Source organism: Mirounga leonina, unplaced genomic scaffold (assembly GCF_011800145.1).
Source record: "Mirounga leonina isolate KUSES-001 unplaced genomic scaffold, KU_Mleo_1.0 Mir_172, whole genome shotgun sequence".
Taxonomy (NCBI): Eukaryota; Metazoa; Chordata; class Mammalia; order Carnivora; family Phocidae; genus Mirounga; species Mirounga leonina.
Window position 1 is genome coordinate 16,162,023 of NW_023270442.1, and position 25,877 is coordinate 16,187,899.

Below are 25,877 nucleotides of genomic sequence, written 5' to 3' on the forward strand. Positions count from 1 at the left end.
CCGGCCCCGCCCCCCTTTGACGAGGGCCCTCCTCACGATCCCGCCCCGCCGGCTGGGGCCGCCGCCGCTCGGGCTCGGGCGCGGCGCTTCCTCCCCAGTTTCGGCTCCGGGCTGAGCTGCCGGGGCCGCTCGCTCTACCCGCCACAGCCCGGCCAGTTCCTCCGCGCCGCACGTGGGCGCGCCCGCCGACAAGGGACGCTGCCGCCGCCGGTAAGCCAGCCCCGCGCCCTCGGCCGCTGGGCGAAGCCCGGGCAGCCGGGGCGTCTCCTCCCGCGGGCCCGGAGCGACGAGGCGGCGCGGGCGTCCTCCCCAGGGTGCGCAGGGTTCGAGCGGCGCTGTGAGGGCGGTCCCGGGGCGAGGGGGGCCCCCCGACCGCGGCCCGGGCCCGCGGCGTGCACTGCTGCAGTGCGGGGACGGCCCCGGCGAGGCCGCGCGTGGGCGTGGGCCCCGGCCCGGGACCCCCGGGGGCAGGGCGGGGTCCCTCAGGCTCCCCGGCCCCCCGCGGCAAAGGAAGGGCGGCCAAGCCCTCGCCGGCCCCGCGCGGCCTCCCGTCGGGCAGGTGGAGGTCAGGTGGGTCACCGCCCGCCCTCTCCTCACCTCGGCCGGCGGACGACGGAAAGCCGCGCCTTTGTTTGCGGTGCGGTCCTGGTCCCGGCGGAGGGCTAGGGACCGAAACCTTTGTAAAATGAGGGCTTTTCTGTTAAGGGAAGATCTTAGAGTCTCCCAGACTGTCCCCTGGAGAAGGGATGGGAGCCGCAGTGCGCGCGCTCTCCCCGCCCGGTCCGGGAGTCTTGCAGGATCGCCGCCGGCTGCCGGGTGGATGGACCTTTAGCAACTCGTAGGGCGGCTGCTGATGGAGACTGTTACCCGCAGGTGTTCCCCTAACCTGGGACAGTCGCTCTGTATTTGGAGAAACCTTTGTAGGCTTTTTTGGTAAGGCGGTGGAGGCCTTCCCCTCCCCCCACAAAGCCTGCTCCCGTTAGTCCTAAGATTTTTTCCACTGCAATTTAATTACCACTCCGAAAGACCAAATTCAAAATAATGTGCCCCAGCGTTGATTAAACCAATGGCAGAAGAATGTTTCTGTGCTGTCGACTAAGAGTCATTATCTAATGTTCTTGCTCATGAGAGGGTGGCCGTTTGTGATTTTTCACTCTTTTCATCTAATTCACATGTTCCTTCATGTAAACATCTTTACAGTTGACTTCCTTCTGATCTGGCAGTTGATTTTTCGCCTAAACTTGTTTTTCTAAGAATTTAGAATGGATAAGATGAGAAATTTCTTAATGACATATTCAGCTTTAAGGCGGATACATCTGGTCAGATATACTTGTTCATATGATTACTTCGTTGTGTATGTAATTGTTAGTAGGCTATGGAACTCTTACCAGTTTTACTGAGCTCCGTCTCTCACAGGAAAGGTGTTCAGGATAGGTTGCAAGATCATTGTCAGAAGAGCTATTTAGGGGCTGAACTGTTAATTTTACCTGTAGCATAATATAGTAAATAAAGGCTCTGTGCCATTGTGCTAACCTGAGCTGGATTCCTATCGCTGCCTGTTGGTTGTTGAGGGCCCTGGGCAATTTTCTGGGGGCCTGATTCCCAATATACTCCTCTTGAGCAGCCTCAAGATAATACCCATGTCATAGGATTCTTGTGTGTCGCATAAGATAAATGCATGCATAATGATGGATTTACCAAGCCCACCCAGACTTGCCTAGTAGCATAGTATTGAATGCCCCATATCTTGAAATAAAGGAGCTTGCTTGAATGACTATTTCTAAACTTCTCATCTGTGCTTTTAGTTACACGGAATAGTACTTTCTTCGTGTAGCCAGCCATAACATCGAACTGCTCCAGTTACCTGCTCTACCTGGCCAACACCTGCCTTTCCATGAGCAGTGGTGCCTTTTTGCCACCCCAGCTCCTAATTACAAACTATCGCAGATGAAGGCTCTCCCTTGTTTTTTGTTTTTTTAAGATTTATTTATTTATTTGAGAGAGCGAGCGAGGAAGAGAGCAGCAGAGGGAGAGGGAGACCCACTGAGCTGGGAGTCCCATGTGGGGCTCCATCCCAGGACCCGGGGATCATGACCTGAACCGAAGCACAAGCTCCATGGACTGAGCCACCCCGGCACCCCAAGGCTCTCTTCCTACTAACTAGCCACCCACATTTGACTCTGAGCACTCCTCTGCTGGTAGTTGGGCTTCCTCTGTCTTTTCCTTGTGCCAGTGTTAACTCAGGACACCTTCTGTCACTGTGTGTGCCACCTTAAATGGAAATTATGTGTTTAGGTATTTCCTCTTGTATTATGTTATGAACTATGGAAGTGGAACTCTGTTTTTTTTTTTCCATGTTTCTTTGCCCAGTGCTTAGACACAATATGGTGAAGACTATGCATGGAGTTTTGCAGTGGTTGAGATGCTACATTTCAAACCTGTAAATTTCCTGGGGAAAAAAAAAAAGCTGTGGACTATTTGAATGTACTACATCTTACTTGGGAAAATAAACTACCATCTCTCATTGGCGTCCTTTAATATTTTTAAAAAGTGTGAAGGCAAAGGGCACCTGGGTGGCTCAGTTGGTTAAGCGACTGACTCTTGATTTTGGCTCAGGTGATGATCTCAGGGTCCTGGGATGGAGCTGCACATTGGGCTCTGCGCTCAGTGCAGAGTCTGCTCGAGGATTCTCTCCTCCCTCTGTCCCTCCCCCTGCTTGCACGCTCTATCTCCTAAAATAAATCTTAAAAAAAAAAAAAATGTAAAGGCTAGTATTTCAGAAAAAGAGGCCTTCGCAAGAATCAGTGGGCAGTCTTATTGTGTACGTTCATATACAAAGTACAGTATATTTTTGCAGAGAGCCACAGCATGTGCAAAGGCTCTGTGATAGGCAGAGTCAGTTTAGAATAAGCAGAGTGTCTTGAAGAGAGAGGCCCTTGTAGGCCGTGGGGTGGGGAAGTTTGGATTATTATAAGCTTAATGGGAAGAGTTTAAACATGGTGGGGATGTGCTGTAATTTATGTTTTAAGAGGATTCTTGGACTGCTATGTGAAAACCATTGGAGAGGGGTGAGAGTGAAGGAGAACCATCAGGAAGTGTCTGCAGGCTTATAGGGGAAAGGTGGCTTGCGCAGTGGTGCAGCGGAGATGGAGAGCAATCGAGTCCACAGATATTTTGAAAGAACAAGAAGCGGGACTTGGGTGAGTAAGGCAGGTGAAGAGAAGGAAGAGCGGGGCACCTGGGTGGCTCATTCGTTAAGCATCTGCCTTCAGCTCAGGTCACGATCCCAGGGTCCTGCGATCGAGCCCTGCATCGGGCTCCCTGCTCAGCGGGAAGCCTGCTTCTCCCTCTCCCACTCCCCCTGCTTGTGTTCCCTCTCTAGCTGGCTATCTCTCTCTCTCTCTCTCTCTGTCTGTGTCAAATAAATAAATAAAATCTTTAAAAAAAAAAAGAAGAAGAAGAAGGAAGAGTCCAGGATGATGTCAAAGGTCCCATGAATGGTGGGGCGGGCCACTTCCTGAGGAAAGGAAGACTGGAGAAGGAGCACTGAGCAGGTAGAATCAAGAGTATAGGGATTTTTTAAAAAACAGCTTTACTGAGGTGCAGTTTTTTTAAAAAAGATGTTATTTACTCGTTAGGGAGAGGGAGCGAGCATGAGCCGGAGTGGGGGGCGGGTCAGAGGGAGAGGAGAAGCTGACTCCCCACTGAGCAGGGAGCCTCGACATGGGACTCCATCCCAGGACCCTGAGATCATGACTCAAGCTGAAGGTAGACGCTTAACCAACTGAGCCCCCCAGGCACCCTCTCAAGGTGTAATTTATAGACCATAAGTCTTATACATTGATTTCAGTGTACAATTCAGTGATTTTTAGTAAATTTACAGAGTTGTGCAACCATTGCTGTAATTCAATTTTAGCACGTTTCCATTACCCCCGGAAGATTCCTATGCCCATTTGCAGTTCCTCCTTGTTGCTACTCCCTTCCCTAGGCGACCACTAATCTACTGGCCATCTCTACAGATTCACTTGTTCTGGACATGTAATATGAATGGATCATACAATATGTGGCCTTTTGTGTGGCTTCTTCTGCTACGTTATGTATTTCTCAGGTTCACCCTTACTGTCGTATATATCAGTACTTTGTTCATTGTATGGCTAGACCATATTTTGTTGATGGATGTTTGGGATGCACTAAGTTTGAGACACCTATGGCAGATATGGGCAGATGAGTCAAGTAGGTATTTGCATGAATCTGGACCTCAGAGGGGAAGGTTTGGGCAGGCATTATAAATCCAGGGTCATTAGCATGAAGATGGTATTTGTAAGTTGTAGGAATGGGGAGATGACCAAGGATAGAAAGAGAACAAAACTTGGTGCCAGGGAATGGCAATATTTGGCAATAGGATAGAGGAGGATTAGCCGGCAGAGGAGACGGAACAGTGGAGAGGTGGAAACCAGCACAGGGCTGGTGGGGCCAGAGGAGGGTATGGGCTGAAAGGAGGCTGTTTTGCGAAGTAGGGAATGGTCTGCTGCACAATACTGCTGAGGTAGAAAGTCCACTGACGTTGGAAACTTGGAAGTTGTGGTGGCCTCGGGAATATCGGAATGGGCGCAGAATGACCAGAAAGTGAAGTAGCGGATACCATGGGATTCTTAGAAATTCACCAATAAATGAAAGATTCAGGTTTAAAGAACATGTTGTACCTACAGTTCAGTTTCTTTCCTCTATGATATTTGCCATTTTGCCTGAGGACACACAACTTGGTTAGCTAACTACAGCATTCTCAGTGTGTTTAACGGTATCACATTGCTCTATATTTTACTGTCTTTTCAGACTGTGTACTAGTGAAATACTAGCCTTGTATATCAGGATTGTGTTTGGTTGTGAGTAGCAGAAAACTTGATTGAACGGTGGCTTAGATCAGCTCTTCTGTGCAGAAAACATCGAGTCCAGGGTTGACGTGGTGCCTTCTTAAAGTCATCTCTGGCTTCAGCCGCTACGTCTTTCTACTTACCCACAAAAGTCGTACACCCAGGATGGCTTTTGCCTCTTGCTTGCCACACATGGCTTCACCTCCAACATCAAACCTTTGTTCCAGGCAGAGAGAGGGGCAGGAGTAAAGGGCAAGAGGCCTGGGCCAGAGGAGTCTACCTCCTTTCAAACGGCTTTCCTGGAGACCCCACCACCAGCTTCTACGGACCCTTCATTGTCTAGAGCTGTTAGCACTATCCTGAGCAAAATTTGGGTTCCCTTAGTATGGAAAAGGGGACAAGGAATTTTAGGGTAGGTGCCTGCCACACTTTAAGTAGATCTTCATCAGATGAAGACTAAAGAAGGAGGGCAAATCAGGACCCTAAGGCGTCCCTTTTGAGAAAATGCCAAAGTATGGAACTTGGTGCCAGATCAAGGGAACCATTGAACATTTCCATATCTTGTGGAATATTTCTCAAAGTTGTAATTTGTTTGAATAAACTGATAGATTGACCTACAGATTTTTTTTGTTAATGAAAGAATAAAAACAAAACTTGACATAAGCATGCACTCGTATTGCGTCCATTGTCACGTATAAATGATGGATATTTTCATGAAGTCAAATGAGTGCAGCATTCCGTGCTGTTCTTTGTTTCCTTCTGTCACCTTGGAGACAAAAAGAGGAAATGGTTGCTGTTGGAGCCAGGATGAGACCGTATTGGTCTCAGGCTTTATAATAGCTGCAGTGGTTCATACATAATGAATGCATCTAGCCACAGGAAAAAAATAAAAGAATCCGTCAAAGAATATACAAGGTCAAGAAGAATAAAATGGTGATTGCTTGGGCCCTGGCGTCACCACCCCATGTCCAGGCTCTACACATGGAGGCGTGGAGCTGTCAGGGCAGAGGCTGGGTGGGGGATTGGTGGGTGATTGGAGCTTAGTAGCTAAACAGGCACCTGGTGGATTTCTGGCCACACTGATTTCAAACAGTGCACTCTTACATCCTCATTTTTTAAACTTTTTTTTTCCCCTATCATATTTTCTTCTAGAATATTTCCAATCCTCTAACATAGTCTAGTTGTAAAGGATTGGATCACTAAAGAGGTTGCTCTGGTTAATAGCATTGACCTGCTTTTCCTTAGCTTTTATAAATGCCCTACAGTAGGAAGGACCACCTGCATTCAGAATTACCAGCAGGCAACAATATTTAGTGAGCGGCTTTGTAAGTTTTACTCCTAGAATTAATTTTGTCAGTTAAGAGGAATCCTGGCATTTTTGCTTCTTTTCTGCTCCGTGCATTTGTCTCCCTCAGAATCCAAGAGGACCAGAACTGTTTGTCTTTTGTCTACCACAGTGCCTGGCCCAGGAGCCTTGCTAAATATTTGAGTTGCATTGCTGAGTGAGTTTGTGCACGGTTGTTTTGTGGACACATGTCCACTGTAGCTCTGGGCCGGGAATGCTCTTGTGTCCTTGAGTAGCTCCCTCATTTCTTTCTTGATTCACTTTTAGATACTTTCTCCACTGTGAGAATGTAAGATGGATCCAGAAGAGCAGGAACTCTTGAATGATTACAGATACAGAAATTACTCTTCGGTGATAGAAAAGGCTTTAAGAAATTTCGAGTCCTCAAGTGAATGGGCGGATCTCATATCTTCACTGGGCAAGCTCAACAAGGTATGTGGGGTGTAGAGTATTTAGATTGCATGGAGGCGGGGATACAGCTGTCTTTTTATTGTTTCAAGGAATTCTCTTTATTATTACATGACATGCTGATTATAACAATTAGAAAATGCTGATAAGAAAATCTACCCATAATTCTGTAATTCTAGTTACCTGCTGTTAACCTGGTCAGTATACTTCCTTCCTTCCAGCTTTTTTTTTTTTCCTTCTGGGCACAGAATTATACTATGGATGTAGTCGATGGAATAGCTGAACAGTCTTTTTCTCAACTATATTCACGTCTAAATAAGATAAACTTGAAAATTGACCAATCAGTTATTCAAAGATAAATTATCTTTTTTTTTTTTTAAGATTTTATTTATTTGAGAGAGAGAAAGTGGGGGGAGGTGCAGAGGCAGAGGGAGAGAATCCCAATCAGATTCCCCGCTGAGCGTGAAGCCCAACGCAGGGCTGGATCCCAGGACCCCAAGATGAGGACCTGAGCTGAAACCAAGAATCAGAGGTTCAACCGACTACACCACCCAGGCGCCCCAAAGATGAATTCTCTTTCATGTGCTACTTAGGATTTTTATGGCTTTTTCTTCTTTGGTCTATTTTTTGGCCATTTGACTGCTGATGGGTAACTCATAGAAGACCAGGGGATGACATAAATACTGAAATCTGCCCAGAAATTGTGAGTGTGTTTGGATGAGGAGAAAAGGGTCTGGTCTAGGAAGATCAAAACTGGTCACATGCAGGCTTGACCTTGTGTTCTGTAGACGGGACCACCGTGTGTTTCTGTCCTGCCCAAAAGGATGACCTAGTAAAGCCCAAGGCTTCTACTCTAGGTAGAAGATATTTGGGCTTGAAGACACTGTTCCCAGGCTTTGTTGCTGCCTGGCTGGGGCTCCTGCCTAGGATACCTGACTTTGGAACCCTAGTGCCATATGGGACTTGGGAGATGCCCATGCGTCCTCTTCAGCTCTCCGCTCATGAGGTCATACACACCGGGGTCTTCTAATGAAGAGAAAGAATTTCTCCATTCACCTCCTCAGGGAATGCAGGGAGGGCGTGAGGAGGGAGTGAAGAATGCTGGTAGTTACGACAGGTAGTGGCCAGGAAACTACGTGGTCTCTAGCAAGGTGTATTTACCACACGTGAGTGTCATGGCTGGCCTGTCTGGGATAGACAGAGGTACTAAAACAGCAGATAAGAGCTTGAGAGTGCTTTGGCTGTAGAGCTCCAACTCAGTAATTCGCAAGGTGAAGACAACAGTATCTTACATGAAGGTGCATCTCTTTTTTAGAAGGGAGAAGCACTGAAATGGGATTTAGGCATTTTCAAGTTCTTCTAGGTGTTTCAGTATTTTATTTAGTACTTGACTCTCCTGAAATCTAAGAATAGCAACTTATTTTGGGAGGGAGTGTGTTCATTTTTTTTGTTATTGTTGAGGTAAAATCCACAAAACCTAGAATTTGTCATTTAACCATTTTAGAGCGTACAGTTACATGGCTTTTACTAAGTCGGGGTGTTGTGCAACCATCACCACCAACTAGTTCCAGAACGTTTTCACCAACCCAGAAGGAAACCCTCCCATCCCCGCCCCCCCAGACCCTGGCAACCACTAATTGACTTTCCGTGTCTATGGACATTTCATATACATGCACACATACAATATCCTTTTGTGTCTGACTTCTTCCACTTAGCGTGTTTTCAGGTTCATCCATGTTGTAGCATGTATCAGTGCTTCATTGATTTTTAGAGCTGAACAATACTCCATTATATGGATACACCACATTTTGTTTATCCACTCATCTGTTGATGGACATCTGTGTTTCTACCTTTTGGCTGTTGTGAATAGTGTTGCTGTGAACATTTGTGTACAGATTTGTGTACACCTGTCTACACTTCTTTGGGGTATAGACCGAGAAGTGGAATTACTGATTCTTTGTGTAACTATGAGGAACCACCAGCCTGCTTTCTCAGAGGCTGCACTGTTTTATGTGCCCACCAGCAATGGACGAGAATTTCAGTTTCTTCATATCCTCGCTAATGCTTCAGATTTTTTTTATTTTTGTTTTGTCTTTTTTTTTTTTTAAAGATTTTATTTATTTATTTGAGAGAGAGAATGAGAGAGAGAGCACATGAGAGGGGGGAGGGTCAGAGGGAGAAGCAGACTCCCTGCCGAGCAGGGAGCCCGATGTGGGACTCGATCCAGGGACTCCAGGATCATGACCTGAGCCGAAGGCAGTCGTTTAACCAACTGAGCCACCCAGGCGCCCAGATTTTTTTTATTTTGATGATAGCTATTGTAGTGCTGTCTTATTGTGGTTCTGATTTGCATTTCCCTAATGACTAATAATTTGGGTATCTTTTCATGTGCTTATTGGCCATCTGTGTATCTTCTTTGGAGGAATTTCTGTTCAAATATTTTGCCCATTTTTTTAAACTGGGTTGTTTGTCTTTTTGTTGTTGATTTGTAAGAGTTCTCTACATATTCTGGATACTAGGCCCTTATTGGATATATGGTTTGCAGATATTTGTTTCCCATTCTTAGGTTGTCTTTTTTTTTTTTATAAGATTTTATTTATTTATTTGACAGAGAGAGAGTGTGAGAGCAGAAACACAAGAAGGGGGAGTGGGAGAGGGAGAAGCAGGCTTCCTGCTGAGCAGAGAGCCCGATGTGGGACTTGATCCCAGGACCCTGAGATCATGACCTGAGCTGAAGGTAGACGCTTAACGACTGAGCCACCCAGGTGCCCCACTTAGGTTGTATGTTGTCTTTTCACCTTTTTGATTGGGCACCCTAAATGCAAAAGTTTTAAATTTCTTTTTTTTTTTTTAAGTAGGCTCCACGCCTAGTGTGGAGCCCAACATGGGGCTTGAACTCACAACCCTGAGATCAAGGCCTGAGCTGAGATAAAAGTTAGATGCTTAACTACCTGAGCCGCCCAGGCTCCCCAGAAGTTTTTAATTTTGATAGAGTCCAAGCTACCTACTTTTTCTTCTCTTGTGCTCTTGGTGTCATATCTAAGAAACCATTGCTGAATCCAAGATCATGAAGATTTTCCCCTGTATTTTCTTCTGAGAGTTTTATGTCTTAGCTCTTACATTTAGGTCTTTGATCCATTTTGAGTTAATATTTATGTGTGGTGTGAAGTAAGGTCCTGAATGTATTCTTTTGTAGGAAATCCAGTTGTCCCAGCACTATCTGTTGGAGAGACTGTTCTTTCCAAGGGCCTTGGAACCCTTGTTGAAAATCAGTAGGCCATAAGTAGATGGCTTCATTTCTGGACTTCCATTTCTTTTCCATTGACCTATCTGTCTATCCTTAGGCCAGTGCCATACATTTTGATTATTGTAGCTTTGTAGTAAGTTTTGAAATGGGGAAATGACTTTGTTGTTCCAACTTTGTTGTGCCGGATTGTTTTGGCTATTCTGGATCCCTTGAAATTCCATATGCATTTTAGGATCAGCTTGTCAATTTCTGCCAACAAGCCAATGGGATTTTGGTAGGGATTGCTGTGACTCTGTAGATCACTTGGGGAGAATTGCCATGTGAACAATATTAAGTCTTCCAAGTCCGTGAACACTGGATGTCTTCCATTTATTTAGGAACATACACATTTTGAGCTAGCTAAAATAATAAACTTGGTCAGTGCAATTCTGAAGCCATGAAGTATCCTGTTAAACAAGCCTTGTTTCAGTATGCCCAAAAAACTTCCTAAAATGTTTAATCATTTTAACCCACCTTTTAAAATGCAGGTTCAAGTACAGATGAACCCTTCTTGGAGGAGCTTTAAAAGCGTTGGCTATTCGTGCATTCAGTAGCTGTGTGAGTCCCTGCAACATGCTAGTACTGTCCCAGGCATCAGGGCACAGCAGAGAGCAAAACCAGCAAGACCCTGCCCACGTGGGGGCCAGGGGAAAGCCGGATGATAAAATATACAGGATGGTAGGTGATGAGCGTGTAGGAACAGTAATGAAGGGGGCGGTGAGCGTTGAGGACGCATTGTGATATTAAGTGGGGTCTTTAAGGAAGGCCTTGCTGAGAAGGCACCCTTTGACCAAGTGCAGAGGCTCTGGTGTGTCTGAGGCCAGTGAGGTCACACACCAAGCGAGGGATGGGGAGAGTGTAGGATTCAAGGCCATAGAGGAAGGGGTGGGGAGGGCATCCAATCTTGTAGGTCCTTTAAAACTGGAGTCTGACAGTGGCCACTGAGTCAGGGGCTGGCAGGTGCCCCGGAGGGCAGCTGAGCCAGGAGCATGGCCTGGCTTAGCATGCTAGAGCAGGTTCCAGCTGCTCTGTAGGGGGTAGAGAATGGGTGGGGGTCAGGCAAGGCAGAAACAGGGAGACCATTTAGGAGCTGTTGCTGTGACAGAGGTGGGCCAGTGGAGAAGGGTTTGGATTTTGAATATACTTCGAAGGTACAATTTGTGTATGGATCAAATTTGGGATACAAGAGAAAAAGAAGAGTCAATCAAGTAGGACTCGCAGGTTTTCTTCCAGAAGCCACAAGATGCAATGGGGAGGGAGCCTGGGGAAGACCCTGCTCCATGAGGTGGGCAGGGAGACCAAGGGGTCACTTTGGGACTGGCCAGTTTGAGGTGTCTGGTCGATGTTCCCATCTGATGTCTGTAGGCAGTTGGATATGAGTGATACTGAATAAAAGTTTAAAAAAACAAATTTTTGTTATAGTCGGTACCCAATCCTGTGTAATGGCACTACTGTGTTTTCTGTGCTCGAGCTTCCTGTTTTCTGTTGCTATGTATGATTAAATGATGACCGAAAAAATTTGCAAGACATCGGTGGGATGAGGTGACACTGTCGGTCTTTGCCTCAGCCCTGCCTCTGACAGCTAACATTCCGAGAGAGCATACCATGTGCTAAGGACTTGATGTGCATTATTTTATATTGCAGCGTATCTGGAGATTGGTCTCAGACTAAGCAACTTCTGCAAGATGAGAGCCAGCAAGTGCAGAGAGGGTTCAAACCCCGGCTGCCTGGCTGCCAAGCCCATGCTCTTGAGCTTTTTTCATGTCACTATCTGTGTGTCTCACATAAAGGGACAGGAATACACCTTTTTGATGTCAGGGGCACCGTCTTCACTATCCAAATGAAGCAGGTACAATGAATTACTAAGACTCATTTTACTGACGAAGGTTAACTAACTTGCCTGATGTCGCATGGCTGCTAAGTGGTTGTTATGGGTTGAGTTGTGTCCTCCAAAAAAAAATATATTGATGTCCTAACCCCCAGTGTCTCAGAGTGTGACCTTATTTGGAGATCGGGTCTTTACAGAGCTAATCGAGTTAAAGTGAAGTCATTAGGATGGGCCTGATCCACTCTGACTGGAGTCCTCATAAAAAGGGGCAGTTTGGACACAGACACAGATGTGCATAGAGGGACAACGCCATGTGAAGAGAAAGGCAGAGATCTGGCTGATGCGATTATAAGGCTAGGAACAGGTGAGATTGCCGGCAAACTACCAGAGGCAAGAAGAGCAGTCTGGAATGTATTCTCCCTCGCAGCCCCCAGAAGGAACCAACCAGCTGAAACCTTGATCTTGGACTTCCGGCCTCCAGAGCTGAGAAACAATCTGTTTCTGTTGTTTAAGCCGTCCAACATGTGGTACCATGTTACCGCAGCCTGGCAAACTGATACAGTGGTAGGACCAAGATATATTGAACACCTGGGTGCTGGGGATACGGCACTGAACACAAGTTCATAAGGCTTTGTTGGCAGAAGACAGACAATGAATAAATATGTGATATCAGCTGCTGGATGCTAAGGAAAAATAAAGCAGGCAAGGGAACTAGGGTAGGGAGGAAGGAAGATCGGGTGTTAGTTCAGACAGGAATGGCTCTGATAACATGACATTTGAGATTTGAGCAGAGGCCTGGATGCAGTGAGCGAGCTGGCGGGGAGACCATCTGGGGTGTGGGCCTGTGTCCAAGGTACAGTAGGGGGCGGGTGTGGTTGGGGTGGAGCGGTGATAGGAGCCGAGGGAGGAGAGGTAGCCAGGGCAAATCACACAGTCTTGTTCCACAAGGGAGGAACGACCACTGAGCAAGGTGCCCACTGCCTTCGTTACCTGCTGGAAGCATCCCTCTGGCTGATGAGTGGGCAGTGAGCCTGAGCGTGGGAGCCTGCTGCGGTGGCAGTGGGCAGCTTTTGCAGCTAGATCAGAGGTACTGGGGCAGAGGATTTGGGAAGGTGCTGGATGGAGCAAGCCCCAGTCAGTGTCGGCATTCACTTATCTCCTGGGAGACTCACAACTTCTGCATTCAGGGAACCTGATGAGAGTTGATGTGAATAAGGAGGTTAAGGCTTTGGCAATGGTCAGATTGCTTGGACTTATACATGTACACAGAAATTCAGTGAGTAAATTAGTGACGAATTAGTAAAAGACCTTTATAGTGTGAATAGAAACACTATTGTAGGTTAATAGTAAGGTTAGGTCAAGATGTTTTTTAATTAAGGTAGGTGATTGTTGGTAATAAAACATTAATCATAGACAAGAATGGAAGGCTCATCTAGCTCAACTCTTGGATGAGAAAATTGGGCCCCAAGAGGTCTTGGTTTGTTAGACTATGAGTTCTAATTATATCAGTTTTTAAATTTTCGGTATCATCTTCTGAATTTCATGTATTAGAGAAAAGTTTACCTTTTATGGCTTTCAGGTATAGCAACATGAATAGGGTAATTTTTGCTTAATTGTTTATCTGAGACTTCAAGCCATCATCTTTCACTATTATTTTTAGATAAATTTTAATTAACAAGTACAAATTGAGCCCTGGCAAACCCAACCACTTGCCAAGCCTGGGTTACAACTTTGATTATGGAAACGGAGCATAGTAGAAATGAATAAACTCTGTGCATTTAAAAACCAGAGGATAGTAGAAATGAATAAACTCTGTGCATTTAAAAACTTTATCTGTGGGGCACCTGGGTGGCTCAGTCATTAAAACGTCTGCCTTTGGCTCAGGTCATGGTCCCGGGGTCCTGAGATCAAGCCCTGTGTTGGGCTCCCTGCTCAGCAGGGAGCCTGCTTCTTCCTCTCCCTCTGCTCCCCCCACATTTGTGCTTTCTCTCTGTCAAATAAATAAATAAAACCTTTTTTTTTTAAGATTTTATTTATTTATTTGACAGAGAGAGAGACAGCGAGAGAGGGAACACAAGCAAGGGGAGTGGGAGATGCTTAACGACTGAGCCACCCAGGCGCCGCTAAATAAATAAAATCTTTAAAATAAAAACAAAACCCAAAAAACCTGATCTTTGAAACTCCTTTTTAAAAAACGTCATAATGGTCCTTAACGAAGCACCATTTTTTTTGCTGCTTTTTTTCAGCACCCTGCTGTTTCATGAAATGGCCAGAAAGCAGGTGACATGAATAGCAAGAGAAATAGGAGGTGCTGGGTATTGTTAGTTTCAGCTTCTCAAGTCTTAGCGCTTAAGGACAGTACCTTCTTGTTAACGCAGAGCCTCCTTGTGGCATTTCAGAGTTAGCGCTGCATTATTTCCAGAAGAACGTGGGCTGGAGATGGGAGACCAGGTGAACTGTTCTGGTCTACAGCTGAACTGATCAGCTTCGGGACCTCTGTACCTGGAAACTCCATGAGTCTGAGCTGGATTCTGATTCTTACCCTAACCCTGTCAACTACTTTTCTCTGTTAGTATTATTAGTTCAGATAAAGCTTCTTTAGTCTGAGGTCTGTATTAGTTAGCTAAGCTGTCATAGCAAAATCCCACACACTCGGCGACTTAACAGAAATTAACTTTTGCACAGTTCTGGAGGCTGGAAGTCCAAGATCAAGGTGCCAGCAGATTTGGTTTCTTCTGAGGCCTCTCTCCTTGTCTTGTAGGTGGCCACCTTCTCCCTGTGTCCTCATATGGTCTCTCCACTGTGCATGTCTAGGTCTTAATCTCCTCTTACAAGGACATCAGTCATATTGGACATCATCTAGACATTTTACCTTAATTGCCTTTCCAAAGGCCCTGTCTCCAAATAGTCACATTGTAAGGTACTGGGCGTGAGGGTTTCAACATAGGAGTTTGGGGGACACAATTTAGCCTGTAACAGGGTCTGACAATGAAGTGCAGATTGTCTCTCCATATACCAGTTCTTTCAAAAAGCTTATTTCTGATGGAATCCCAGATGGTTTTCCATCACACCCCTTATGGAATGGTAGAGCGTTACTTCTTTGATCTTATTTTTACTGCCCTGCAACATCATGAAGAACTTCACTGCTGGCACGTGTGGTGATTGGATGTGTGCCAAGAACTTCCCGACTGTCTCAGTTTGTGTGGACTGCTGTAACAAAACACCCGAGACTGGATTCGGAATAGCAGGCCTTCCTCTCTCACGGTTCTGGAGGCTGGGGTTCAAGATCAGGGCACTGGCAGTCAGGGTCTGGTGTGGGCTACTTCCTGGTTCACAGATAGTTGTTCCATTGTGTCCTCACATGGCGGAAGGGGCCAGGGAGCACTGTGAGGTCCCTTTTATAAGGGCACTAATCCCAATCGTGAGGGCTCCACCGTCATGACCTAATTGTCATGACCTAATTGTCCCCCCAACTTCCGCCTTCCCCCAGTGCTATCATACTGCAGGACGCAAACATTCAGACGATAACACCAATGATTCGTGTCCCATCTGACTTTACCTCACAAGCTCTGCACCAGCTTTCTCGTAGGGGCTTTGTTGTGGGGTATCTTTTGGGGGGGGTGTTGTCCTTCCAGTTGGCCTTTCCCATATGTCTCCTTATGTCCTCCTCCCCAGCCTCTTCCTCTTTCCCATGAGATGAGATTTATTTTTTTTATTTTTTTAAGATTTTACTTATTTATTTGCCAGAGAGAGAGAGCAAGAGAGCACAGCAGGGGGAGTGGCAGGCAGAGGGAGAGGGAGAAGCAGGGAGCAGGGAGCAGGGAGCCCGATGCAGGGCTCAATCCCAGGACCTCAGGATCATGACCTGAGCCAAAGGCAGATGCTTCACCAACTGAGCCACCCAGGCGCCCCGTGAGATGCGATTGAAATCACTGCTCCTGATCCCCCTGGACCAGACTCCGTCCAGCCGGTGACCTGGGGCAGGACCTGAGCCCCTCCCAGCCTTCACTGTTGATGAATTGCAGCTCTGAGCCTGTGATGCCTGGTTCCTTCTTGTCACCTCACTGTGAGGGGCCATTTTTTTTTTTTTAGATTTTATTTTTATTTGACACAGAGACAGAGATAGAGAGAGAGCATAAGCAGGGGGAGCAGCAGGCAGGCAGAGGGAGAGGGAGAAGCAGGCTTCCCGCTGAGCAGGGAGCCCGACGCGGGGCTCGATCCCAGGACCAAGAGCCGAAGGCAGACGCTTAATGACTGAGCCACCCAGGCACCCCAGAGGGCCATTTTGTTAGAGTGATACCTCAGTTTGGGGCAGTTGTTCTAGTTGTTTCCCAGCGATCTTCTGCTGCCACATATGGCAGTGACCCAAGGGTAGAAGCAGGTACGTGTGGTGTTAGGGTCCTTCTAGAAGGATGTGGCCTGAATGCCTTCTGGGGAGAGACCCAATTGGAAGGTTGTCTGTGGCAATTACTGATTCTTCACGTGTCAGCAAAGTAGAACTGTTTCTTTGCAGGACGGTGGTAAACACCAGGCCCGTTTGCTTCTGGCGGTGTGCTGGTGTCCTTGGCACCAGAAGTTAGAAGACGTAGCCAATAGGAAGTCCAGTAGCACTCCCCATCCTCCTGTGGCAGAGGCTGCCAAGTCCCTTGCCCTTCTGCCCTCCTCCTCTTGGTAGGTGACGCGTCGGGCTCAGACGGCATTATTGCTCCTTACCCTGTCCCACGTTCTCCGGAAGGAGCTGAGAATCGGCAAGGGGGTCGCTGATTCGGGCTTGTGGGAGCTGCCTCAAGCAGCTGACACGGTCCTTTTGGAAGGAACATTCCTCTGCTGAAATCAGGAGACTGATATACTTTCAGTAATTTATAGCTAGGGTAGTGTATATATTTTGCATGTCAATAGAGGATATTTTTGCTGTTCTTTGAGATCTGCTGGAGGGGTGGAAATAGTCCAGATCTGGGCAGGTGAGTTGTTCCCCCAGTAATCTAATAGCAAAAGCACATCTGGGGGGAGAAAAAGCTCATCTAGCAGAATTGAGTTTATGGATAAGGAAAGAGCTTGTTGTCTGCTTATGTTTTATAAATTCTGTCAAGAAAGTTATGGAACTAGAAATTTCACATCGGGCCATGGTAAGGAAGGTGCTATGGACTGAATTATGTCTCCCCCATCCCCACCAAACTCGTGTGTTGGAGGCCTAAGCCTCAGTGTGACTGTATCTGGAGATACATCTTCAGGAAGTAATTAAGATTAAATGAGGTCATTCATTAGGGTGGGGCCCTAATCCAATAGGTTAGTGGCCTTATAAAAAGAGGGAGAGAGCGAGACATGTCTCTCCTCCATGTGGTGAGCACACAGTGAGAAGGTGGCCGGAGAACCGAATTAGCACCTTGATCTAGGACTTCTAGCCTCCAGAGCTGTAAGAAATAAGTTTCTGTTGTTTGAGCCACCTACTCTGTGATATTTTGTTACAGTAGGAATTAAGTTAAACTTGGCTATTTTTCAAAAAGGACAGCTGATTGAACGTGAACGCCTGTGTTCAGGCTTGTATGTGAGCCAAATACAGGCATTCCCATTTATTTATATTTTTTTAAATGGTCTTTTCCTTTTTCCTTTTTCTTTTTTATGGCTTTGCTGACATGCAATAAACTACATATACTTGAAGTATATAATTGATGAGTTTTGACATGTGTATATCCCTGTGAAACCATCATCCCTCGAAGATAATGGGCATGTATCTATCACCCCCAGATGTTTCCTCCCCTCCTTGCCTCCCCCCGTCCCTCTCTGCCCCTGTCTCCAGGCAGCACTGATCTGCTAGTTTGCATTTTCTAAAATTTTATATAAACAGAATCGTATGGTATATACCTTTTACTCCTTGGTCTGGCGTCTTTCACTTGGCAAACCAGTTTGAGAGTCAGCCAGGTGATTGTGTAGGTGGACAATTCATCCCTTTTTACTGCTGAGTAGGATGCCATGGATGTATACCACTCATTTGTCCATTTCCCTATTAATGGACATTTTGGATTTCTTCCAGTAGATACATATTCAACTTTTTAAAACACTGGCAAATCGTTTCCCAAAGTGGTTGTATCATTTTATACCCCTCCAGCAGTGTACAGGAACTCCAGTTATTCCATATTCTTGCCAGTGCTCAGCATGGCCAGTCTTTATTTTAGCCATTTTAGTGGGAGTGTAGTGGTAGCTCCTTGTGGCTTTTGCATTTTGCATTTAAATGACCACCAGTTAGAGGGGCGCCTGGGTGGCTCAGTTGGTTAAGCATCTGCCTTCGGCTCAGGTCACGATCCCAGGACCCTGGGATCGAGCCCCATGTCGGGCTCCCTGCTCAGTGGGGAGCCTGCTTCTCCCTCTCGCCCCAGCTCCTGCACTCTCTCGCTCTCTGTCTCTCAAATAAAATCTTTAAAAAAATAAAAATAAATGACTACCAATTAGAGAGTTAGTACGTGATTACTGTAAATTTGTGTTAATCTTATAGAAATACAATACAAAGGTAACCATAAGAATCTACACTACTTTATTGTATGGAGTAGGAAAAAAGTAGGATGACGTATGCAACCATCCAAGTGAGGGAGGTGTGTCGTTACCCGTGTGAAAGAGGCTCATGATAAAACGGGCAAAAAAGCCTAGTTGAACAGTCATATATACCTCTAGTCTTGGATGTGGGGGAGACAAAATGGGGGGCGGGGTTGTATGGAAGGGGGTGAGGTCTGGAAGCCCTTACTGCTGGACTGGTTTGCTTCCGGATTTTCCTGATTCTAAATGAAGCTCTCATGAACATCTTCGTGCACGTGGCTGATGTTGCCAATGCGCATCGCCAGAGGTGGAGAAGCTGTGTCCGTGGGCATAGAGCTAACCCCTTGGTCACACGCGTCTGCGATCCGCTCGTCGTCTGCACTGACACCACGGCCCTTACACGGCTGCGCTTCAGAGTGTGTCTGTCCCCAGGACTGGGTTCTCTACACCGACCTAACCCTCCTCTGTTTCAGAGTCTTTCTACTGTTGCCAGGCTGTTTTCCTCCAATGAACTTTAGAATCATTTGTGAAGTTACATCTTGGGGGGGTGTTGATTGGCGTGAGGTAACAAGGACAGCATGTTTGGGAAAGAAGAGACATCTGTATGCAGTTGGCCCTCCCACATGGAAATGTGGTCATTCTCTTCATTGGGGAAAAGGTATTCACTTTGTCCCAAAGAATTGAGTCATTTTTCTTACGTAAGTCCTTCCGGTTTTCTAAATACACTGGATATTCTGTGCATGTATTTTGCTGCTGTGAATGGGTTTATTTCCCACTGTATGTTTTAACTGGTTGTTGGTGTGTAGAAAACGATTAAGTTACAGAATTTAGAAACTGGCCATCTTCATGAATTTATTTCTAATTTCTTTTTTCACCTAACGGTTTTGAGTTCTGTGGCTAGACAAGCGTGCATATCATCAACCAATACTGAATTTGTTGTGTTTTTTTTCCTGGTATTTTGCTAGCATTTTCTGGAACAGTGTTCAGTAATGATGGTACTTGCAGTGTATTAGTTACAGTGATGTCAGCTGCTGTAGCAAAGCCATCCAAAAACCCAGGCCACCAGTAAGATAGAAGTTTCTCTCTCCTCTGTCAGTTCAGCATGGTGTTCCAGATTGGGCAGCTCTCTTCCCCATGGTTATTCCAGAGACTCAAGCCTGGGACTCTGCCATTTTTAACACATGGCTTCCAGAGTTGCTCTGTTTGCTGCCCATATAGGAGCATGCATAGATCTTAATGGCACACATTCCCTCCACTCATATCTCAAAGGGGAAAAATATTCTCTGGTGGAGCAACAAGGGCCTGGCTACCACTTTTACCACAGGAGCGGGGAGCATGATTCGGATGGACGTTGCAGTCCCTGCCCCCACCTGGTGCGCACTGATTTTGATGGGGGCGCCTCCTGTCTCAATGATTATCTCAGACCTGCAGGCCCATCGGATTGCGGTCCCCTGAAACATCAGTTTAGTCTTTATTTACTAATTTAAATGACTGCTTATCTTTATATGGCCAGAAAGTATGCCATTTCATTACCTGATCGGTTGGTAGTGCTGAATTGCTTTTCTCAAAGCCACACAGTTCTGCCTTAACATTTTATTCTTGTGTTTTTGGTGATGATGGTACTCAAACTGATTCTCCCGATGCCTGAGATCGGCCTCGGAAGCAAATCTGCTGGAAAGTACGATAATTCAGATGTTGTGGAGTGAAGGAAGGAGAGAGCTCTCGGGTTCGCGTTCAGGCTCACCACTTCTTCTGAGGTTGAGATGCACGTGCTGGTTGTCTACCCCGCTGTTCACCCTCCGCCTTCTCAGTTATGTCTAGGGGTCAGGTGGCGAAGCGCTGCAGGGTGGGAGCGCCCATCTCCCAGCCTCAGCAGTCAGTGTTACTGTTCCAGGACTTCTTCCTAGTAATTCCGTTTTCCTTGGCAGAGATTGATTCAGACATGAGCATGTGACCTTTCCTGACCTATGAGTTGTGGCCAGCTGGCTTCTGGAAAGGGTTTCCTCTAATACAGAGAGGAAAGGAACAAACACTTGACTTTTTTTGTTCCTCTCTTTAATTGCGGGAGAATGTAATGCCTGATGTGCGGCAGACATCTGAGGCCACAGCAGGGAAAGGCCGAGGATAAGTCAACTCACCATGAGGAGCATGTAAGCACGAAAAGGCTCGTCCTTTTAGGATGTCACTGAGCCCTTACATTAGCCAAATATAGGAATGTGCTCTCCCAGACCAGTTGCTTGGCCTTGGCACTGTTGACCTTCCGTGATGGGGCAGGGAGTGCTGTCCTGTGCATTCTAGGATGTTCATCAGCATCTTGGCCTTTGTTCGCTAGATGCCAACCCCCATTGTAACAGCCAGAAATGCCTCCAGACATTGACTGATGTCCCCCAGGGGCAAAACTACCCCAGTTTGAAAACCGCTGCTCTAGACTTTTGGTTGTGAGGGGATACATTTCTTCGTTTCGATTTTGTATAGTTGGGTGAGCTATGCTTTACAGCCCAATGCTGGGTAACTGACTCTACAATGTCAGACCATCCTTAACCCACAGGAACCCGTTTCCTCTGTGGGCAGAAGCAGGGACACTTGTTTCTCAACAGTAAAGGTGTTTGTCCTTAAAAGATGCAGCATGGCACCCTCACCATCTGCATTGGCATGGTTCTGGCTGGAATCAAGATATGTACAGAGAAACTGCGGAGGATTTTGTCTCCCCGCCCTGGTTTCATCCTCACTGCACAAGCCCTGTTGTGTTTCTGAGGAGGTAGTGTTCCTTCAGCACCTGCTTTATGCTCGCCTTGTGTTCAGCGTCTTGGTTCTAGGTGGCCCGGGCAGTTTTATAGCGGTTGGGTTCTGGAAAGCGGAGCCAGCTTGGGCTTGAAGGGATCTGGAGAGAGCCAGGCTTTCATGCCTCAGTCACCATTCCCGGGTGCCTTGTTAGCAGCCTTCTTCCTCCCATCATTGTTCTTTAACTGCTCCCTGCTTCTATGCAGAAAGCTTATCTCCGGGACCCGGATGGATTCAGATCAGAGTGAACAGGCAGAGCAGTGTTGAAGTGTGTTCTTCACCTCCCAGCTACGACTCTGAATTAGTTCCTTGCTGTACATGCAGGTCACATGATCCCAGCTCCCAGTGCGGCGCCTGAGGCTCCGGACTGGCAGAACCAGAGCACTCGGGGAGGATGCGTCCTGAGCTCCACACAGCCATTCTGAACCCACTTTGCTACAACACCGAGGATTGGAAAGTGTGGCTCTGGAGATCTCAAGAAACCTGCTCTGCGCAGGAGGAGATAACATTTAGTCTTATTTGAGTGTGCCAGTTCTGTTTTTCTGGGTGTGAATTTTAAAGAATATTGAGTTCTACCAGTAGAACTTTTGGGACTGAAGCCTGTTTGGGATTTGTAATGATATAAAGATATTCTTGCTGCTTTTCTGGCTCTGACTTTAACAAGTTGGTTTCCATATAATAGGCTTTTGGTTTGTTTGTTAAATATATCTTTTGTATGTGGGTTAAAATACATTTAAACAGCAGAAAAGAAGGTGTGTCCAGACAGCGAGTCATTTAGTATCTTAATGATACGCTCACTTTTATGAGATCTTCTGGTTTGCGGTTATAAGTTCTTAAGTATTTTCGTATTCTCTGCATCACGTATGTGTCAGTGTTTAGTCCTGAAGGGCACGTTTGCCCCACATGTTCATTTCCTTTAATGTGGTTCGCTATCGAACGCTGCTGCCTTGACCGCCTCCCGCCCTTGTCCGTCATTCCAGCCTCTTAGCTCATAGCCCCCAAAATAGAATGATTCCCTTTAGTGAGCCCCTGTTACAAGCTTGTCACTCATTCTTTCTCGAACCTATAATCCCCCGCAGCTGGTGCTGTTCAACCCCTTTTACTGGTGAGGACACTGAGGGAAGCTCAGGCTTGCTTGAGGCTTCCTCGTTCAGCGTACCCTGTTCAGCTCAGCCGGCACGGCTGCAGAGCCCACGTACAGGTACATGGCTGGGAGCGCGGGCTAGGGACCTGCACTGCAGTGGGAAAAGGGTAAGATGTAAGGCTGGAAACATGGAAGGCATTACCGCTAGCCATCTAAAGTTTCTGTGTGGGAAGACAGGGAAGATTGTTATTAGTGGTGAGAGGGAGTGGTTTCTACAATAGATGTTGTAATAAACTCACAAGGGGAAAAATAAAGAGCAATATTTGGACATGTGTATTGCAGCTTGCCAAAGTAGCAGTGCTATGTTGTGGTTTGTTTGGGGTTTGTTTGGGTATTTTGTTTTTAAGAGAGAGGGAAGGGGCAAGGGGGGAGAGAGAGAGAGAGAGAGGAGAATCCAAGCAGACTCCACACCCAGCGCGGATTCCAACACAGGGCTCATTCCCACAACCCTGAGATCTTGACCTGAGCCGAAATCAAGAGTCAGACGCTTAACCTAGGTTAAACCACCCAGATGCCCTGTCATGTTTTGTTTCTGTTTTTTTTTTAAAGATATTATTTATTTAATTAACAGAGAGACACGCAGCGAGAGAGGGAACACAAGCAGGGGGAGTGGCAGAGGGAGAAGCAGGCTTCCGCGGAGCAGGGAGCCCGATGCGGGGCTCGATCCCAGGACCCTGGGATCATGACCTGAGCCGAAGGCAGACGCTTAACGACTGGGCCACCCAGGCGCCCCACCCTGTCATGTTCTAAGAAGGAGTTTCCTGACCCAGTGTGGAGATTCCCAAGTCCTCTCAACCGAGAGCCGGGACCCGGTGTTCGTGTCAGATGGGTACAGAGGCGTGCAATCCTTGTGAATCGGATGCCCTGGGGAAGTGGGAATAGCGTGAACACCCGGGATGTTTCAGCTCCTTTCAAGCCTCGCCTGCCCGACCAGGTCCCCGTGCGCAGGGAACCTGTGCTGGGCTGGGCAGCGGAGGAAGGGTGGCCCCAGCTGCAGCACTCTGCTCTCCACGACACATCCCCTGCCCCTGCCTCGCTTTGTCATGAGTTAGACCAGCAATGCGTTCCCTCCACAGCAGAGCCAACTCTGGTTCAGCTGAGAAAAAGGAGTTTCGCAGACGGCGCCTCAGAGGCGTCGGCCCAGGGCTTGTGGTGTCGGGGCCGTCGTGCTCGCGGACGTGCGGTCGGTGGCGGCCGTGGGTCCCCGTGCTGTCGCCGCCCTGGCCCGGCCTGGGGTAGCCACCGCCTTTGCCCCCGGGCCGCGCTTGTAAAGCCTCCCCCGGTGTGTGTGCTCCGCCTTCGGTGGGGCTCCTAGCAGGCAGCGTGGTAAGAAAGTGTGAGTTAGTATTAGCTCTGGCAGTAAGTAGAGCCGATTCGAAAGGAATAAAAATAATTGTAAGACATTTTTAAAAGCAAAACATGTATTCTGATGCGTCTCCACCTCATGTGGAAGGTCGGGTGAAGCAGAGAAGGCTGCGCCCTGCCAGCAGCTTCTCTGCAAGCCGAGGTCGTGGCGGCGGGGGGTGGGTGTTGGGAGGCAAGAGGTGACCGCTCGGCCGGGCGCGGCTCGGCAGGTTTGCGCTCCGCGGGCCGCGGATGCAACGGCGCCACTGAGCCGTGTGTCAGTCCGGGACCTTCTTAAGAAGCAAGCGCTCATTTCCAGGGGGAATGGGTGGGTGTCGCTCACTGCCCCAGTTAAACAGGAGCAGACTTCATGGGTTCTCTGTGAAATCCCCACTGCCTGTTAGGGCCCCGTTGCTGCTCCTGTCTCTTGCCGTCCCCACCCCGCCCTCCCAAGCTGGCACGGTGGCCGAGTCACTGCCATTTCCGGTGGGACATGACGCTCTTCACCATCTCCGCCTGCAGGACTTGGCCTGCTTTCGTGTGGGAAGTGCTGGCCAGTTGGTTATTCGTGTCTGTCCGGTTTTCCTTCTGTCTGAAGGGCCCCGTTGGTGTCCCTTGGCAGGGATTTAATGAGTGTTCAAGCTTGTGCCACCTGGCCAGCCTTACTCACGGTACGGCTTCGGTTTTGTGGCATGAAACGAACAGCCTTTTAAAGATGACCAACTTCCAGAAGGAAAACCTGCTGGTATTTTACCATTTGCTTGATGCGAGCCCTGCTTTTAAATTGGCTTGCTTGTGTTTCTTTATAGACAAGCATCTGGCATTCCGAAGTCAGTCTTATCACCACAAAGAGCAGGTCTGGGCGCGCTCTTCTAGGAACTTCTGAAAATCAAACGTAACTCACCCCCTTCCCATATTGTTTAATTTCTCTTTAAAATTTTTTCGATTGTGATAAGATATACTTAACATACAATTTATCTTAACCATTTTTTAAGTGTATTAAAGTACTTTCTGAGTCCGTGGTCTGCCTTTTTGGAATTTGTAACCCTGTTTCTTACACAGACCCAGTCTGCATCGTGCTGAGTCCTGCCAGATAGCATGATGTCTAAGTAAAAGTGCAGTGCAGACATTCTCATGGGTGAAGCAAAGCGAGATACCTCCTGGTCTCTATTAACGAAGCTTGGATGTGCTTCCAACCTTCCTTTCTCAAACTTATGTTTTATAGATTTTTTTATTATTTTAAGGTCAGCCTGCTGAGCCAATGCAGACAGTGAGGTCCAAACTATTATATCTTGATTATAGCTCAAGGAATGCTTTTAAAATAGTGTCATTCTTGAGGAAAATAAGGAAGGAAGGCTTATTTCTGGTTTAATCCTAGCTTTTCCTTTCTGTTTAGCACTTTTCGAAGTGATTTTGAAAACATGGCCATTTTTTCCTTCCAGATTTATGAGTTTCCTTGAGATACTTATTTTATAGCTGAAGAATATTTCTCATCCTTTTTTTTTAGTATACATCATTTTTATTCAGTGTTTATCATATGTGTTGTATATGTAATATAAATATGTATATATATATTATAGACTCTGTATATCTGTGTCTCTCTGTCTGTGTATCTATTAGGTTTACTTGGGTTTCTGGTTTCCTAAAAAACACACCCCAAACAATGAAACTTCCCTGGAAATACCGACTTGTCCTGCTGGAGAAGCACAGTGCCTGGATAGAGGCTGTCCAGAGCAAGGCAGCATCGGTGTGGCCCTCCCTGACCCACACCTGGGTCCCAGTCTTGGCAGCTCTCCAACAGCCAGGAGCGGGTAAAGAGGAAATCAGGAGTTTTTAAGCGCTAGAAGGTAGACTCAGTTCAGGTTGCTATTTTGCTAATTAAGGGTTAAAAACACACTCAGGGTTGCCTGGGTGGCTGAGTCGGTTAAACATTGGACTCTTGGTTTCGCTCAGGTTGTGATCTCAGGATGGTGAGATCGAGTCCTGTGTTGGGCTCCATGCTGAGCGTGGAGCCTGTTTGGGATTCTCTCTCTCCCTCTGCCCCTTCCCCCGACCCCTGCTCGCTCACGAGTTCTCTCTCTCTCTCTTTAAAAAAAACCAAAACAAAAACAAAACCACCACCAAAATCTCACACTCAGGAGAGGCTGGGCTGAGTCCCTGGGTCCCTTCAGGATTTATTTATTTATTTGTTTGTTTGTTTATTTTTTTAAGATTTTATTTATTTATTTGAGAGAGAGAATGAGATAGAGAGCATGAGGGGGGGAGGGTCAGAGAGAGAGGCAGACTCCCTGCTGAGCAGGGAGCCCGACGTGGGACTTGATCCCGGGACTCCAGAATCATGA

General features: G+C 47.1%; 1 protein-coding gene across 4 annotated transcripts in view; it reads left to right on the forward strand.

The window, feature by feature from the left end:
• The first annotated feature begins 73 nt into the window (after nucleotides 1-73).
• Nucleotides 74-25,877, forward strand: part of DOP1B (DOP1 leucine zipper like protein B) — a 103,517-nt gene continuing 77,713 nt past the window's right edge. For 3 of the 4 annotated variants that reach the window (XM_035017663.1, XM_035017665.1, XM_035017666.1), the window contains exons 1-2: nucleotides 74-210; nucleotides 6,484-6,648. In XM_035017663.1, the coding sequence (XP_034873554.1) occupies nucleotides 6,511-6,648 (138 nt within the window). In that variant the 5' untranslated portion in view covers nucleotides 74-210; nucleotides 6,484-6,510. Of the gene's footprint in view, nucleotides 211-242; nucleotides 315-6,483; nucleotides 6,649-25,877 lie in introns of those variants that run through there. The other variant, XM_035017664.1, reaches the window with a different exon arrangement.